The 18,404-nt window shown below is 40.8% G+C and overlaps 1 protein-coding gene across 7 annotated transcripts in view; it reads left to right on the forward strand.

Moving 5' to 3' along the window:
• Positions 1-18,404, forward strand: part of ZNF423 (zinc finger protein 423) — a 253,010-nt gene that overhangs the window by 214,091 nt on the left and 20,515 nt on the right. For 6 of the 7 annotated variants that reach the window (XM_019535759.1, XM_019535761.1, XM_019535760.1 and 3 more), the window contains 2 exons: positions 7,804-7,935; positions 9,841-9,956. The exons of the other annotated variant lie outside the window; for it this stretch is intronic. In XM_019535759.1, coding sequence (XP_019391304.1) covers positions 7,804-7,935; positions 9,841-9,956 — 248 coding nt within the window. The remainder of the gene's footprint in view (positions 1-7,803; positions 7,936-9,840; positions 9,957-18,404) is intronic. 7 annotated transcript variants of the gene reach the window in all.

Here is an 18,404-nt window from a genome sequence, read left to right on the forward strand (position 1 = left end):
CAGCTCATAAAAGATATCAGTGTTGTGCCATTCTGAATCATATAAATATATTTCAAAGCAGAATCATATTTCAGCTGAGGGATGAAAGCACAAAAGAATATGAGTAGCAAATACCACCCTAAAATATTAAACGTAGTAAGTGTGGTGTAGGTGTATGTGTATCTTCATAGCCAAATCAGTGGGCTTTCCAAGGTTTGGAGTGAGGGAAGGATTTGGCAAGATGTCAGTATAGCCAAAGACAGAGATGTGTATGGATGTATTTTTTGCAGTATAGCAGCCTAGGTTTCTGCATACATTTTTCAAATGACGTGGAAATATTAAGGGCCATTCAATACAGCAGAGTTATCAAAGGGAGATATTGGCTTTACCTGGATAAATAAGTATAAATAGTTTTCTTTCTGATATGTGACCAGATTATTTTCCAGTTGATTTCCAGCTATGGCCCCCAGTGGCCCACAGATCAAAAAAAGATAAGGGTCAGTTACAAGGTTGAGCTCATTCTGTGTTGCTATAGTAACTGACCTCAAGCAAGTCTCAGAGGACTACACCCAGTTCCCCAGGTGATATTTCCACTGTCCACGCCATCAATCCCAAGCCTTTCAAAACCCAGACTATTTAATTGTCAGGGTACTGTTTTGAAGAGTGTCTTTGTCCCGCTGGTGCCAAGTTAGGGCTAGCAGAGCTCATTTGTGTCTTCCAAACACACTAGGGAGAAACAGCTTGGGTCCCTTCTCTCCACAAAGATATTGGAAAGCATTCTCTGGGGACTTAAAGAAGGGCGCAACTATATCCTCCTGGATTAATTATGAAAATATAAAAGAGAAATATTGCCCAAATGTTTTGTACTGTAGGAAGGTTTCTTAAGTAACCGATGGTAGTGCAGTAACGTCATCCTGCATACCTGACATGGTAGTAACAATCCAATTTGAACATTTGTTGATCCGTCATTTCCTGGCAGTGACCCTACTTTGCTTGGACTCCAAAGGCTTCTCTCGTCGGAGCTTGGTTTTACATTCTCCTTTGTACTATTTAATGAAAAATCAATAGTGAAACAGTTCCATCCATCTATAGTGAAATTATAGTTTCCCTACACTGCCTCTACATTTGTTGTTTGTACTGGCATTTTCATGTTATCTGGCCTATTTCATTTGCCCATTTTCCCAGTCTGTTTATAGTCACCTAGAAATAATATGGAGAGAGCTCCTTGAATGTTTTACCGGTTTAAATTTCCAAATTTAAATACTTATTTAGGTGGAAATGAATTGCATAAATAGAATAACTTCTTCCAGTTTTCATTTTATTTCCATGTGCTCATTCTGATATTTATTTATATACTATAATTAGAGTGTTCCTTATATAGCCCATGTAATTTTCCTAGATTTATGATATAATGGACAAGATACAATTCTCTGTGATACTGGTATATTAATTCTCTGTTGCACTGAATTTCAGTATATCAAAGTTTATTAGAAGTGTAGTTAACTTAGGAATGTATATGCTTCACTGTACCAAGGATCTTCATCTTTTATCACCTAAATTTGCTGCAATAAAATAGTAGTACAGTATACTATTCTTTGGGAACTACAGTGTGGGATTACATGTCGCTGTCAAAAATGAGTGTCAGATTGTCTTAAATGTTTTCACGACTTAATTTGGGACTATTGTATTTTCTTCCATAAAGAAGAATTTTGTTTGGAAAGAGAAGTTTTAACTAACCATAAAGATGATGCCTTTTTTATTCTTCATCTCTCTTCTTTATTATTGGTTTGATAACATGTCAGTGCATGACAGTGTTAATGCACTCTTTTATATTGCTATTAATATAGTTATAATTAGAAATGCAACTGATACAGTACGTGGGTTTAATACAGCATTATTAATTATACTGCATCCTCGCCAGGAGGCTGCTATTGTCGGTTCTCTTAGAGGCTTAGAGACTCATTGTAATATGTATTAAATGCACATTGCTGCAACAGAAATAGCTTTATGGAGAAGTATATTCCCACTATAAAATGGGCAAAATGATAGTGTAAGTGCTATTAAGTGTCCTATCAACATATTTAGAACCATCATGTAAATGCATTTGAACTTAAGAACAATGAGCTGTGCGCTTCACCACTGCAGTTCAACTGGGTCGGTGCAACCCACTAAGCCTCACTAACAGGCAGTAAATTATGTACCTAAAAATTTATACAAATGCCTGCCTTTGACATCAGTGGGCACCACCCAGGTTTCACCTTCAGGATTCAGATAATCAGCTCTCATTCCTACTGGCTTCCCTCAAGACCAGTATGGAAATAAGTATGTGTCTGCCAGGGATCAAATGCTTTTGGAGACAAAAGTAGGTACTGAGAACATTACAGGATACTATCATCTCCCCATGATACTTTTACACAAAGCACTCTGTTCCTCTTTTGGCCTGACATAGTTTCAGCCTGACAGGATCCAGCAGGCCTGCTTGTTTTAAACAAGAGCACATCCTATTATTTTTTTGAGAAATGAAGTGTAAAATTAATGCTTATTATTTTGAGCTTAGGAAAAAAAGGCGAGAGACCTAACATTCTTGTTTGCAATGTGTTCAGTGTTAAAATCAATAGATCCTCACACAGATACACTTAAGGAGAAATGGGCTAAAATCTAGCACAGCAAGCAGTAAAAATCTGCATTTTATTTTACAAATGACAGGGGCTGCATAATTCACTTGAGTTATGTATGTGTCTGTTATGGATGCCTGTCATGTTAAAAAAATGGAATAAAAATGAGGGAAACGATTTTATGTTTTTCTCTTACCAAAGCAACACACTACGTGTTTGAATGGAGTGTTATCAGTCAGACTCTGCATTGTCATCACTCTGCTGCCTTGCATGTGCCTATAAGATCTTCTATAATTCAAGGAAGTTATTTTACAAAGATGCATAGATATCTCTGTATGTATCCCTGTGTTTCTGTGTAAAATTATATGCTGCAAAACACTATAGAGAAGAAAGTGATTATAGCAACCATTCTATCTATATCTTTGAGCATTTTCATATTTTGGATACACGTGCATGAAAAAAGAAATGTTTGTCATGCTAACCATGGTACTTTCCCCCCCACACTTTTTTTTTCCTGGATGGTTTTATAGATACAAGAAATACATAATGGACTCCTGTGGGAGTGGAATAAAAACCCCCACCGGTGAGGAGAAGGCCTTATAATTCAGAAGTGGATTTGCAAATCAAAAGGTCTTGCCTCGAGTGGGATAAATTTCCAGATCTGCAGGAACCCATTATGTTTTATTATTTTTCATTCTAGTTTTAGTTTGTTAAGGGTTTAACTATTTTAAATACATCAGGGATCATGCAAAAAAAATGCAATTCAGGTTACCTAATTAAACAAGCGAAGACCTGAAGAATGTAATTCAGTCACTCATTGAATATTATACATATTTTCCATTTTTAATTTTCTTAAATTATAAAGGTTTAACTGCAAGGAAAGAATTTTCTAATCAGTGTTTGTTTATGTACACATAGACTCACACAGGACAATATGCCATGGTATGAAACACAGGTGGATTGGTCTGTGAATAGCCCAGTATGTGGAGGCTAGAAAGTGAATTCAAACATGATTTCTCTGATTTACTAGTTGAAGGAGTTTATTCCATATCCATAGTATCTACTGCATACTCTACATGTTTATTATACTGCGTTGTCGGTATTCACAGCTATGTGATGCAGCATCTCCATCTCCATCAAAAAAAAAACACATGCTCCTTTCTTTACCTTCCTGAGATTGACTACTAACCCATACCATTTTCTGCAGGATGAAACTCTGGATGTAAGACACTCTTAGAAAGTTGGATGGAATAATACACTATTAAAATCTATTCATATGAATGGTTAAATATCCTTTTCTCTGGTGGCTGTCCTGGCTGTTAGTTAAAGATCACTTAGCCCTTTTCAAACTTGAATGCTTATGTTCTGAGAACTTTCCCAGCATCTTTTAATTTGGGCCAAAAAAGGAATTTCTAAAATGGTCACAGTTGAGGAGAACCTGTGGTCCTGGGCCTTGCTCCTCATTTCTGTGTTTTCTTCCTCTCCTATTGTATTTTCCTTTTTTACTTTTACTTCATTCCCAGACCCCTTGGGTTTTTTCCCTCTTTCCTCAGCCTCCCATTTCTTTCTCCACCAAATATTACGAAGGGGAAGAAAAACAGTGCTTCCTCCTTCAATCCACTGGAATATTAGCCTGTTTTGGGAATCTTTACTATGTATTCTGCTGTCATTTGTGAAGAGAGGAGCACAGTGTGAATCAGGGAAAAGTGCCCTAAACGTTGGAGGTGCCAGGCACCAGTAGTGAGCACCGTCTAAGGCTAGAGACAGAAGTTACACACGAACTGGTTTAAGTGACCAGAAACTAGTTTAAACCTGTAACAGAACAAAAGTTCAGTGCACATAAACCAGTTGAAAAATGGCCGAAACTGGTTTAAGATAAATCAGGTTGAATGTAGTATCAGACTTAACTGATTGAGGTCAAATCGGTTTATGGAATTTCTGTCCCAGACCTCTTCCTGCTTTAAGTTAAATCACAGTCCCCAGCGTCCCACCATGCTTTTCAGCCCAGGGCTGGGCTGTACTCTATGGTCCAGAGAGCAGGGCTGGCTTCACCCCTCTGCTTTCTAGCCAGATGCCAGCCTGGCATGGCCCTCTGAGGCAAAGGGTGCAGAGAGAGGATTTATTCTTCCCTTCCTCCCCCCTCTCACTGGGACCCCAGTCGAGGTCTGCCTTGCCAGGGCACAGCAGCCCCTGTCAGGTTCCCTCCTGCCTTGCTGCTCCAGGGGCAGGGGCATGGTCAGATGGCTGTCCAGCATGACCTCCTGAGAAAAAGGGGCCATGGAGGGGATTTATTCCTCCTTCCCTTCCCCCTCTGCCACCCCCTGCCCCAAGGGACCACTCCAGCAGCAGGGGCGGGGGTGTGGCCAGATGCTGGCTGCAATGACGCTCTGAGGCTGAGGGGCAGGGAGGGGATTTTTTCCTGCCTCTGTTTCTTCTCTCACTGGGGGGACCACAGCTGGGGTTGGGCAGTCCTGACTGCTGCCTCTGCTGCTCACCCCCAGCCAGGCAGACCCCAACTATTCCTTCTCCCCTCCCTCCCCTCTTCCCTTGGTGAATCCCAGCCAGGGTCTGCCTGGAGGTGGGTGAGTAGCAAAGGTGGTGGCTGGGGCTGGCAGCCCCTGGGATGGAGAGGGGATGGAGTGGGGAATAAACCCCCACCCTGCTCCCTTTGCCTCAGGGAGCCATGCCAGGCCGATGTTTTGCCACAACCCTGCTCCTGTCGCTGGAGCAGCAAGGTGGGGAGCGACCCTGACAGGTGTTACTGCACCCTGCCCAGGCAGACTCTAGCTGGGGTCCCCTGGGGTAAGAGAGAAAGAAGATGGGGGGGATAAACCTCCCCCCTGCCTTCTTTGCCTTAGGGGGCCATGCCAGGCAGGCATCTGGCCATGTTCCTGCCCCTCGAGCAGCAAGGGGGGAGTGACACTGACAGGGACTTCTGCACTCTAGCCAGGCAGACCCCAGCTTGGGTCCTGGGGGGAGGGGGGAAATAAACCCTCTCTCCACCCCTTCACCTTAGGGGGGCCATGCTGGGCCAGCGTCAGGACAGGGGCTGAGGTCAGACCATGCTCCTTCCCTCTACCACCCCAAAAGCTTGGCAAGGGCTGCTTCCCTTTCCCCATCCAGGCCCATCCTGGCTGGCGTCCTTGCAGGCTAGAGTGAGAATTTAAACCCCTCTCCAATCATACTCTGGCCTGCCAAGGCCTGGCCATGCCCCCTTCCTTAGCTCAGCCTGCCCCTGCCAGGCCACTACAGAAGGGAAAGGAGGATTCACTCTAGCGCCCTTGGGCTTCTGGCCTGAGCCACTGCAGCCATGTGGCTGCATTTCCGGAATCAAAAGTGAATGACTACTTGCTTGCAGGTTCAATCTATGTAGGTTAGACTAACCTGCAAAGACTGAATCAATTCAGGCTTGGGCTTTTTGAATGTCTGTACTTTAGCCTCAGTGGTTGGAGCTAGTCATCCATGATTCACTGATGCTGAAGTGTTGCTGAAGCATTTCTTGTTATCAGCATTCTGCTTTCTCCTCTGTATGTGTTACAGCCAATATGGGGAGCAGAGCACCAATTACAAGAAGTGTTTCAAGAGTATACCTGTCTTTGGAGCAGCATGGACAGCTCGATGCTGGAGTATGCAGTAGTGCAATACTGCACAAGACACCACTCAAAGATTTTTTATGATATCCTCATGGTGTGTCTAGGGCCCTTTAAGACACATGTGCTCTGGGAATTCTCTCCATCTGCAAACCTGCAAACCACCAACTCTCCCTGCTGTCCTTGTTTTCAGCAAAAAGCCAGGTTCTAATATCCAGGTTACATGTGGGTCTGAGCTATTACAAGTGCATAATGGCTGCTCTATTTGCCTTCACTGTTACTGCTCTACTAATGTTTAACTTGTTACCTTGTAAAAGGGTTTTGAGATACCTTGAGTACCAGAGGCCTGATAGAAAACAATAATTTCCCTCTGTTCAGCCATTTTAAAGTTGTAAAACGGTAATATAAAAGCAATTATAAATTGGTTTCTGTGCTTTTTAATGCTTAGATTATATGAAAGATCCAAATACATTTAGCAGGAGATTAGCTCATAATATACTGTAATTATTTTCTTCTATTTTAGAACTAAAAATTTAAGTTAGATGAGATTCTGAGGTTTAAAAATAAGGTGGTGCATATATCAGAGACCAGAACTTTTTTTTAAAAAATGAATTTTTGTCAGTATCTTTTTAATGAGAGGACAGTTTTCTAGCAGACATTTATACAAACACCTGCAAAGATATTAGTAATGCTGGCATGCTGTGAAAGAGATGCAAGATACTCATGCAGTTCCAGTTTGCTTCCTCCATTTTGTGCAAATAAATACACGTTTTTTCAGATATATTTCATATTTTGAAAGGTTGCTTTAGTATCTCCAAAAAGGACCTAACAGCACAACACACACTTCCCCCCTCCTCCAAACACTCCCAGAACAGATTGGTATATGAGGTTAATATGCATATAAAAATAACAAAAATTGTGACTATTTATCCATTAGTTGAACCAGAAGTTCAGGGCATTTTTAAATGGATTTATATTCCACTTATCTTCATAAAAGATATTTTAAACAAATAGGTATCAAATGAAATCTGAATTTAAAATGAACCTTTTACGTATCATTAATAGCCTTACTTCAACCTGAGAAAAGACAGGAAATAGCAAATTAAGGCAGACACTCTGCTGTGGACTTTTACGATTTCCTGTTACTTCCCTCTTCTTCTGCTGCATATTTGCAGTATGTTCTGAGGGGGAAATGACATTTCAGTCTGCTTTTGGTGGTGCTGGTTGAATTCACACTGATAAATTCATTTTAAATGCTGTTTGAGCATTAAATAGTATATATCCAGAGCAGTGATGTTTTGCCTTTGTGGTAAGATGCAAGGTGGAGAGATACAATATTGTCACGAGCTTGTGAACAGGAGTGTAGGTTACTGGTGGTTTGATCACAGCGTCACTTTCATCAAAGCTGAAAATAAATGCCCCTAAATTTGACTTGCGGCTGTACACCTGAATGCATTGTACAAGTGACTATGTATGCTTTTGTAATGGGGACATAGACATTGTAATGTCTTTGGGTCCTTGAAGCTGTGCAATCCAGCACTAGCATTTCTAGCAGACTACTGCATTTCAGACACTAATCTGCTGTGTCACTAACAAGTTGTATCATTTGAACCTTGCAGAGGAAGGCATCAATCATGAGTGCAAGCTGTGTAACCAGATGTTTGACTCTCCAGCAAAGCTTCTGTGTCACCTGATTGAGCACAGCTTTGAGGGGATGGGAGGCACATTCAAATGCCCTGTTTGTTTCACAGGTAAGACAGTAAGACCTAGACAAGCCTCAGTGTGCATGGCTTGATCCAGAAATGACACACAGGGGATTTTTAAAATACAGTATTCCTTTCCTTAAGGAAAAAAAAACCCACTCGTCTTGGAAATGTTTAAAATATCATCTGTCTAAAACTGGAGCTAGCACTGAAGAACAGAGCTTCAATTTTTGACACTAGGCAGCATTGCATCAAGACTCAAGAAGTTCTCTGCATTCCCTCTGATAATTACAGGCCTTTTTAAATGACAGCTTTTGGTTAGAAGATGCAATTTATTTTCTATATAGTCCTTGAGAAGGAAGGACCTGTTCTTGCCACCCTTCTTATGAACAAGTAACTTTTACACACTCAGGCAGCCTATAGACAGTTCACAGTGGGAGGACTATTACGAGAAAGGGCTTCTTAAACCCAAGCCCTAATATTGTACCATTCTGACAACTGCTATTTTATGGGGTTTTGTTGTAAGGACAGTGTACTCTCAAACACATGCTCAGCCCCTATTCTTTTCTATAGAGAGTACATATCTGTAGCCCCACTAGATGGACAAATGGATGATCTCCTTTGTTCTGGCAGCTCCTGTGGCCAAGCTGGTTCCAAACATACCGGCACCTGCCTTTCCTTTGGATTAAACCAGCAAGCCAGAGAGGGGAACACTGGAGTGTGGGCAGCTCAGTGTCTCCAATATACGCTGCCCAGGCTTTTGTGCCCCAGAGAAGGCATTCCAGCTTCACTTCATCTTTCAAGCAAGGATTACATTCAGCGAGCTGGTCTCTCACTCAGTGTAATTCTGTTGTCTCACAAGACAGTCATATGCCTACTACTACTACTAAATCTGAAGGCCTCCTGTTAACTCTAAGGTGTCTCAGCCAAGCAAATGAGTATGATCTTGGTTAATGCAACTGACAGCAAGGATCTGTTGCTTCTTGTTCTGTCTGCTTGCTTAAATGGTAGTTGACATCTCTGTTTTGCAAAATGCTTGTGAAATACAGGCTATTTATCTTAAAATTGTGTCTCATTTCCTTTTTGAAAATGAATGTGACTCTGAGGGAAATAAAGGGCCAGATCTCAAAATAGAAAAGGTACTTCCAGTTTCCCTTGTGGGTCAAATCCCAAGCACGTCTTGGGATTTGACCCACAGTTTGAGGCTTTGTATATTGTGTTTTAGGCTTACTGTGGCCTATTCCAAGACCTCCTATAATCCTGATTTCAGATAAATAAGCTGCATTAATATTACATAGTCCAAGAACCAAGAAAATTGGACACAGAGTAAACTGAGAAATCTTAACCAAGTAGTCATTCAATTTAGCACACTTCATTTCAAAACACAACTTTACAACAAAACCTGAATAACTTTTAGGTATAAATTGTAACACAGTTGTGATGATAGTTGTGTTATTATATCTTAGTCTGTTATATTTTGCATTCTCACGCTGGTTGTGTGGGGTTATCAAAAAATGTTGCATTGGTCAACACATCCTTCAGATTAACCATCAAGCACTCTGCTGGTCCAATTCTCCTTCATTACAAATAAATCTAGTGCACTTATGGTTGGCTTAAGTATGTCTGCAGAAGAGATGATGTTCTTTCTTCAGTTACACAATATAAATTCTTTTAATCATCCACACATTGGAGAGTGGTGGTTTTATGTCAAATCTCAACCATCTGTATAATATTTAGAACCTGTTATAACTATGCAACACATCAAGCAGTAATACCTAATTTATTAATATTGTCCAGTTTATAAGGGAAATTATAATTGAACCAAAAATATCAATTATTTATTGATAAATAACACTGGACCATAAATGTTTACAACAATAATAAATGTGCAGCCAAACTAGCAGCATGTTATCTACAGCAAAATTAACCTCTGATCATACTGTATTATTTCAGTTTTTGTACAGGCAAATAAACTGCAGCAGCACATCTTTGCAGTCCATGGGCAGGAGGATAAAATTTATGACTGTTCCCAGTGCCCACAAAAGTTCTTCTTTCAGACAGAACTTCAGGTATGTTTTTGAAACGAGTAAATTCAAAGCTGCAGGAAATATTCTGATTGTGTGTAATAACCCTATCGTCAAGCTGCATGGCATTTAGAATATCTCTAACCAATGCATCACCTCAACATGGTTTTCCCTCCTGCTCAGCAACATCAGACAACTGTCCTAGTCTCTCTCACTCCCTGGGTGCCATCAGGAGAACGGGGTCTCTGAGCATGGCTGGAATAAATAAATAAGACAAGACAGATCTCATGATTCTTTCTGAGTATTTCTCTTGACAGTAGTGTTGCTACGTACTGACATGTCTACGTCAAGCATGGTGTAAATAATTTCTTTTTCTCTATTAATAATTTAGGGACTGATTAGCATACAAAGGCTGAGCTAACATCATGACATCTCCCCTGCCCCAATATTAGGTATAAAGTAAAGGGATTTACTTTAGAAAGAAGAGAAGAATGGATGTGTTACTTAAACATAGCATTCTAATCAGGATTATCCACAGATGCTGCAACATGTTGGTGCATAATAGATTCTTAAAACTAGGCACTATATGCCAGTTTTACTGCTGGCATAACTGGCACCATGTCCATTGTTTTCAGGCCTCTCAAAGAAAGCAGGTAAAAGGGAAGGGGGTCCCTATCCCACACCCCTTGGCCTGTGCTGGCGAATGCATGCATTGAATCTTTTCAAAAAGATGCTCTGATCCATGCTCCCCCGACACCCCTGGAGGCACTGGGTCTGCCTGAGGCATAAGGACTCTGGGAGATCCCTCAGGGGCATCTGCACCCCTGCTGCTGCACATGCAGGCACTGGCTGCAGGCATGCAGTTTAGCATTTAGCATAGGAGAAACTCTTTGGAACAGTATTGGGGAATGTTAACATTGAATCAGTTATGCTTAAAATTTAAGTTTTGACCTTCAGTATTAAACCTGTTCAAATGTAGAAAACCTGCCCCAGCACTCAAACTTACTGTTAATTTAGCAGCAGAATAAACTCCTGCATATCTGATTATCTCACAACAAAATTGATGACCGGAGCTTTAACTTTTAAACAGCACATGTGGAGGTTCTCAGCCTGGCCGTCCTCATCATACATATTTTACCTGTTTAACACTTCTACCAAAATACTGCCAGTGTCCCCTGGTAAATATAATCTTTTTATAGAATGATACTGTATGCCTCATTTAAATCTATTAACTTTATAAACCATGATTTACTTAAACTTTGGAGGGTTTTTATTTATCTTGCCGAATTCCCTAGCTGCTGCCTCTTGTGTCGTGCTGTCATGCTGTGGAAGGATGGTTGATCTTTTCACTTTGTTGATTTTATATTTTTCCTCCCAGGGGAACCTCTTCTTTCCCTTGTTCTAGCAACCACATTTGCATAAGTGTACAAAAGTTTTAACTATACCTTGTTAATATTTTAATGAAGTCAGCATATTTTGTTTTTATGCTTTCTCACTGCGAAGGTTTTAAGAAGACAACAGTGGCTCACAAAGCCAGCTAGAATTTTTCCTCCCTTTTTTTCCTTTAAAGTGGTCTTTGGTCAGAATGCCAGCACAATTAAAATGGGTGCAGTGGCTTCCTGGGTCACTGCATTAACCTTTTAAATCAGACGGTCAAATACAGAGAACCTTGTTAAATTATAGTCCTAACAACCAACCACTTTTTGCAATTAACTATTTTAATTACATAGTGTTTAAATTCTGAAGTGTTACGCATAGCACAATCTATGCAAATAGCAGCTTTCATCAGATAACTTTAAATTATAATTGTAATTTTCCAGTTTTTACACAGGATTTGTGTGCATTTAAAATTCCTGTGCTTGCAGTAATTACACAAGTCATTTCAAATGGAGTTGGCTGAATGAAAATTCAATATTTAACTGCACAGTTTTAGCCTTGAATGTAGTGGTGACTCAGAAATGTGTGTTTACTTGAAGCTGGGGATTTTGTTAATTGAAATACCTGAGTGAAAGAAGGCACAGAGTACATGTGAATCCATTAGGAATGCTGAAAATTTTTGAACTAGCAACCTTATTTGGGATGATTATCTCATCAGTTGCTCATTTGTAGGTTGCCTGCTCTAAATTCCTGGGCTGTTTGTTTTATTTTTGTCTGCTAGTTGAGTAATGAAGATTTAGTATTATTTAGTGAATGAATTGTTCAGCTGCTAGTAACAGTTAAATCTGCATAGACCTTCAGTGTCTGAGCACTGCAGTTTCTCCTGTATTCTAAAGACTCTATCCATCATATAGTTCTGCTTGATGAATTTGACTTTTCAGTTCAGATCTTGCTTTCCCATTGGCATAAAACAGAAATAACTCCTTTTTGGTCAAAATTGGACATTCTCTTTATTTCACATCTATTTTTAAGTGAAATAGCTAAAAAATTATTTTAAAACCTAATATTTATATTTTATAAGGAAAAACTTACTTTTGTCCCCCTTAACCTTAAAGAAGGGTAGAAAAATAAAGATAGGATTAGAGCATAGGTTGTGGGGGGTGAAGTCACGTTTGGAAATGTCATGGCATGCCATAAGTTATCCCTGCTGCTAAGTGAATATTTTTTTAAAGAGATGTTATAGGTATAATATGGTAAAAGGGGGCATGTAGTAAAGCAGAATGCCACTGGAAATTTATATTTCAAGAATGGGAAGAAATTCAAGTTGCTGCTTGAGTAGCAAAATGTTTTTTTTTTTAAATTAAAAAGCTTTCCATTTCCAGCTCTGTAGTAGTTATTAAGCCTTGAGGTCCTATACAGGCAGGGAAAGCTACAAAAACAAATGAGGCTTAAATGAACTTTTTGGAAAAGAACACATTTCTAACTTTTTGATCATTCTTGGGTCCCCTTGTTTAAGTTAGGAGGAACTCCACTGATGCTGATGTCACAAAGAACAGCATCTGGCTCTGATGAATTTTCTATATATGACACAGACACCCTCAAAACATAATAAAAATGAATACTGCTGAGCAAAGATATCTGATAGAAGAAAAAAAACAGATGTAAAACTTTGGATATGCTACTTTAGGGGTGGAAGAAAGCTAGTGAAAGAATATGGCAGATCTGTGGTCCCGCTGCACATGTAGCAGCAAATTAGTGCAATATTCTATAACTGCAGCTCAGAGGATGGTAGGGTACAGAAGCTTTGAAACCTGGGAATGTGATGAAAATCTTCAGGATAAGTGTTTTCTGTGGCATAGTGCTTTCAGAAGTAAATTTACACAGGACCTGCGGTACTTTGTTTCTGTAGAACGTTGTTCCTCCTACTAAAATGTAATTAATGAAGCAAGTGTAGACATATCTGAGCAGTCAAATGAAAACTGAATTTAGCCTTACTTATACTGCAGAAAGCAAATGAATCCTTTGAAACACAGGATGATTTCTAGGACCTGTATTACAAACTAATCATTAGCTGCTGAGTGTGGCTTTAATGTACTGCCTTGCAGAAGCTGAAATGCTGCACAGTACAGCAAGGCTTGAGAAATGAACTAGTGAAAGTCCTTCAGTGAGTGAAATATTAGTCTTTCCTACTTAAACTGAAATAGGGAACCCTGCCAAGTCAGAAGATGGAGTGAAGTCATGACACACATTGGTTGTTGATTGTTGATAGTTAAACTTGTGTTGTTAATCAGAGTTGCAAAATGCAAGTTCTTAATTGCATGCATTAAGAATTGCATTAAGCAAATTGTAAATGAATAGTGATATTTGAGGGAACTCAATGATGGTTTTCATCTGTGGTCTTTGCCCCACTGTTTTTCCAAGGAGCCGTCGCATAACCAATAAAGTATTTGTATTTAAAGGATTAATTCCTGCTGTTTGCTTGTGTGGTATTAATCATACTGTTTCCTCCTAAATGATTACAACTGATGAAAACTAAAGCAAGGGATATAATAAACAGTGCACAAATAATCCAGGTACTGAGAGAGCAGTGTACCTGCCAGGCCTTTCCCAGTGCAGGTGTTGAGGCGTTTTATTGTCTGCTATGAATAAATGGTTTTCCTTTCTATTCAGATTTGGAGATATGTCAAACCACTAAATTAAAGGAGCTTCACAAAAGGAATGTTCTGTCATTTTAAGTATCATGTTTCTTTAAAAGTAAATATCAAAAAGAAAGATCATGCCATGACTCACTGGCCAGAGTTGTACCTTTTGGCTTTTTTTTTTTTTTTCCATTTTAGTATATGTCAAAAGCTGGAGATGTGAGCACATCCCAAAAATTGCCATGCAGAAGTGGCATTGAGTATATTAATGATTTGTCATTAACATTGTGGGCTGGATCCATTGCCATTTGACTTTGGGAGTGTTTCCACTGTTTTCAGGAGGTTTTGGATCAGGCCCTGAAACTATTAAAGAAAAATAAAAAGGAGGAGCTACATATAATCAAGTGTAATAATAATTCAGCATGGGACACCATCATTTTTAGTATCAGCTCTCTCCTGCCCTTGTTAGTAGATGCATTTGATTGAGCACATCCTTTCTTCCTTTCTTATGATGGCCTTGGTACTCAGTAACAGCCTCATCTAGCTTTGTGCAGGGGAGTAAGCCCATCTGCAGGAACCACATTACATTTCTCCTGATTCCTACTGCGGGTGCTATAAGACAAGTGTTTTCAACCTTTTTGGGTCAATGCAACCCTGGCGGCTGGACGTTGAGTGGGGGAAGGGAGGGCGTGGTGCACAACTGGATGCTGGCGGGGGAGGGTGGCACACGGCTGAACACGGAGCAGCAGCAGCCACCATGTGCAACCTTCTCCTGCCCCCCTGCATCTGGCCAGGCGGGCAGTGCCTGGGCAGGATGGTGCATGGTGGCACTCTGTGCCCACCTGCCCGTGTGTACCCCCTAGGACCTTCTCAAGTTCCCCAGCTATAAGAGATCAGAGTTAGGACTAGGATAGAAGATGAGGCTTGACCCTCCTCATTGCCCCCCATCTCCAGCAGTTGTTGGAACTGCCCAGGGCCACATACAAATGCTCAATTCTAAGAATGGAAAATTTCCACCACTAGAAACAATTCTGGGAGAGGGAGCAGTAGAGACCTTCAGTCTAAAACTGCCCCCTTTCCACTGCTTCTCGTGCCTTCTTGTGACCCAGGTTTTCCTGGTCTGGGGAAAGCATGAGCTGTTTTAGTCCTCCCATTCCCAGAGAGACTGGAACAGCAGGGCAAAGTCTCTTGCCTGATTCTTATGCCGTGGAGAGAAAAGCATGCAGAAGGCTGCTCCCTCTATTCAGCTCCTGGTATTGGAGAGCACCCTGTAGATGCTCCTTCCCTCCTATCTCAGTCTATGGTGAGGGGTGGGGGCGAGAGGGATGACAGCAGCTGCTCCTTGCACCTTCTCCAGACCAAGGTGACCCCAGCCTCTGGAAAGCACAGGAACCTTCCTCCACAGCTCCACTTCTGTTAGTCACTGGGAGGAGTTAAGTTGCCAGAAAATTGTGCAAAAATTCATTTTCCCAGGACAAACTCTTCTGGGAATGGTTTCTCTCTGGTTGGAGTTGACTTATTTTTCTCCCAGAATGGCCATTTTTGTTCCGGGAGGACAAGCTGGAGGGAAGGGACTGCATCTCTTTGAGACCCTGCTCTCTCGGAGCTTCTTGGGGAATGGACCATGTGCAAAAGCACCCCTTGCATTGAACTGAACATAATGAGTCACTGATTAGAGTACAGGTGTAAGAACAGAGATTGAGGGGCTGTTCCCAGCCTTTTCATTTGAAGTTGGATTGTTGGACATTGAATGTCTCTGCTTCAATCAATCATCAATGGAGGTGCTTTATTGACTTCCCACACAGGGCTATGGAGAGGCTAAATAAAATTTTTGTCAAATGCTATGAAATTCTCTTCCAGACAATCCTAAACACATGCAACATGTCAAACCATATCTTAGAAATTGCACCCTAAAGTGCCCATGGCAATCCTGATGTGAAGAAAGGTCTGTGTTGTTTGAGATTGTTGCACAAAGTGTCTCCTTGAACTGGAGGTGAGAAGAGACACTGTCCCTCAACTGTGATAGGCAAAGAACAGCATTTCCTTTTCTGTAATTTGTGCTATATTTTACTGTTTGTACTAAACTTAGATTTGATGCCTCATGAGACTCTTTGTAGAGATAAATCATGGTTCGATAGAAAGTTTTAACAAAATTTTATACTGAATTAGTTGTGTTTGCAAGCAAAGTATATGTTTCTTTAAAATACAGTTCAGTGCTTTTTGCCCTGCTTAAGTCATTAAGTTTCGTGAATCTATAAATGTATATATTTTTCCTGCTATCACTTTTCATTTTAAAATTAAAAATAATGAACTAGTCAGTTACCCTAGCAGATTTGGTTAGTAGGTTTTTTTTTTTAAAAAAAAGTTGATTACACTGTGTGCTTGGAGCATTTTTAATTTTTAATTATTATTAGTTATAAAGCTAATAAATTACAAGAAAAACAAAATCCATTCCAGTCATATTGCTGAGTTTCAGTCAGACACAGGCAGATAATTATAACTAACAATAATTAAAAATTAAAAGTGCTTTAGGCATATAACCATCGTATTGAGTCTCTGTGGCCGAACATCCTTTACATACTGCAAAAAAGGAAGTTCTGCTCATGATACATAGTCAAGGTTATGAAGAAGATTGCTTGTTAGCTCTCTGGTTTGCAGAACGTGTCTATATACTAAGTTGAGGGAGAAAATACAATTTGTTCCAAATCTTATTTCGGTGCAGGCACACTCATTATTAATTACCAAATTTAAGACATGGGCATGAATTCTTCAGGAATATGGTTTGGGCTTTTCCCCAGGTAAGATGCAGTCTTTATGGCTGCATCCACATGAGTGTGGATGTTTGTTTCCCCAGCAACAAGTAGCAGCAGCACACCTCTAGCACATGGCAGGTTATCCCAGATGTGGTAGGGGAGGCTGGGGCCAGCAACTGTGCTGCTCCCAGCAGCCTAACCTGAGGTCCTGGGGGCTTTCTGGGGCTGTAGCTGCAGTGCTCCTGCAGCTGGGAACCTGATTGGCAGCTGGATTGTGGCTCTGGCCAGCCAGTCTCTGATTTTGGGCAGCATGCGTTGCTGCCATGTGCAGTATCCCGCTTTTTTTTGGTGTGGATTTTTTTGACCCTGGGATCTCCTGGCATCAGCCCCCCCCTCTGCCCTCTCTGGTACCGCAAGGTAGCAGCTTGGAAAATGCCTGCATGTGTAGTGCTGCAGAGGGGTCTGTAGTACCACTTACCACACATCTGCGCTCATTTGGATGTGGCCTGTGGGTTTCTATACACGTGCTCCAGGGTGTGGGGAGGAGGATGTTTTAATTACAGTGGCTTTTGGACAGCCTTTCTGCAGCATCCTGTGTTTCAAAATGGCCATGAGAGTGCTTTAACTAAAGCTTATTCAATGAGTTTTAGCTACAGTGCCTCTGTTGCCGTTTTGAAATGCAGGACTCTGAATACACGTGATGTTGCAGCACGCTGAAACTTTCTAATTAGTATGCTCCAGCAGACTCGATTAATTGAGTCTGCTCTGACTTGTTCCAATTAAAATGCTTTGGAGCTCATGTATAGGCATCCTATATGAGGAACTATGTAAGGTCACCTAGCAGCTATCTTGAATCTGTTCTTGTTTTCCAAACCAAGAGTGGCTTACCACCACTATGTTCCTCTTTGTGGCTTGGCAGCATCTTTCTGTCTAACAGAGCAAGACACTATACTCTATGTGCACATCTGTTGTCTACAAGACAATCTACCCTGCAAAACATGGACAGACTTAACAGCCTTAGAAAGCACATTGAAATCCATGCAGGGGAAAGCAGGTGATGCCCTTTGGGCTGCCTACTTTCCTGGAAAAGCACACAACTTGTCTTTATGAGTCTGTCTACATGGCACAATGGAATACCATGTAAGGATCCCTGAATTAGCTCTGAACAAGATAGCTCATATACCAGAAGCAGCAAAGCCAGGTTAGTACAACACTGCCATATGTAATATGCACAGCAGAGCTAATTAGCCTGGAAGGAGTGGTGTGCTAACAGTTAAGTGCAAGCTAACTGTTTTGCCATACACAAACTAAATTTGTTCAGAACTAGCTTTGTTCCAAACTAGCTTTGTCCACAACTGCATTGTGCTATGTAAATATACCTTGGATTCTTTAGTGTACTTTATCTCATTTGCTTGGTATTATTTACGCTGTCAACTTTATATACCTGCTCTTGTTTCTTCTTCAAAATCTTTTGTTTCTGTCTCTGCTCCTTTTTTCTCACCTAATGTAGTAACTTGAGAATCAGCTGGGAGTTATTAGGTGCCGCCAACACTGCAGGTTTACTGCTCCTTTGTTTTCAAATGGTGACAACTTTGATCTCTTTCATCACCTCTATCTCTTCCATTGCTTGGACAGTAGTACAGGCAGCCTCGGACTAACGGCACAATTGGTTCCAGAAACCACGTCTTAAGTCAAAATGTTGCAACTCAGGACTGATTTTCCCA

Source organism: Crocodylus porosus, unplaced genomic scaffold, assembly GCF_001723895.1.
Source record: "Crocodylus porosus isolate Cpor-Errol unplaced genomic scaffold, CroPor_comp1, whole genome shotgun sequence".
Lineage (NCBI taxonomy): Eukaryota > Metazoa > Chordata > Crocodylia > Crocodylidae > Crocodylus > Crocodylus porosus.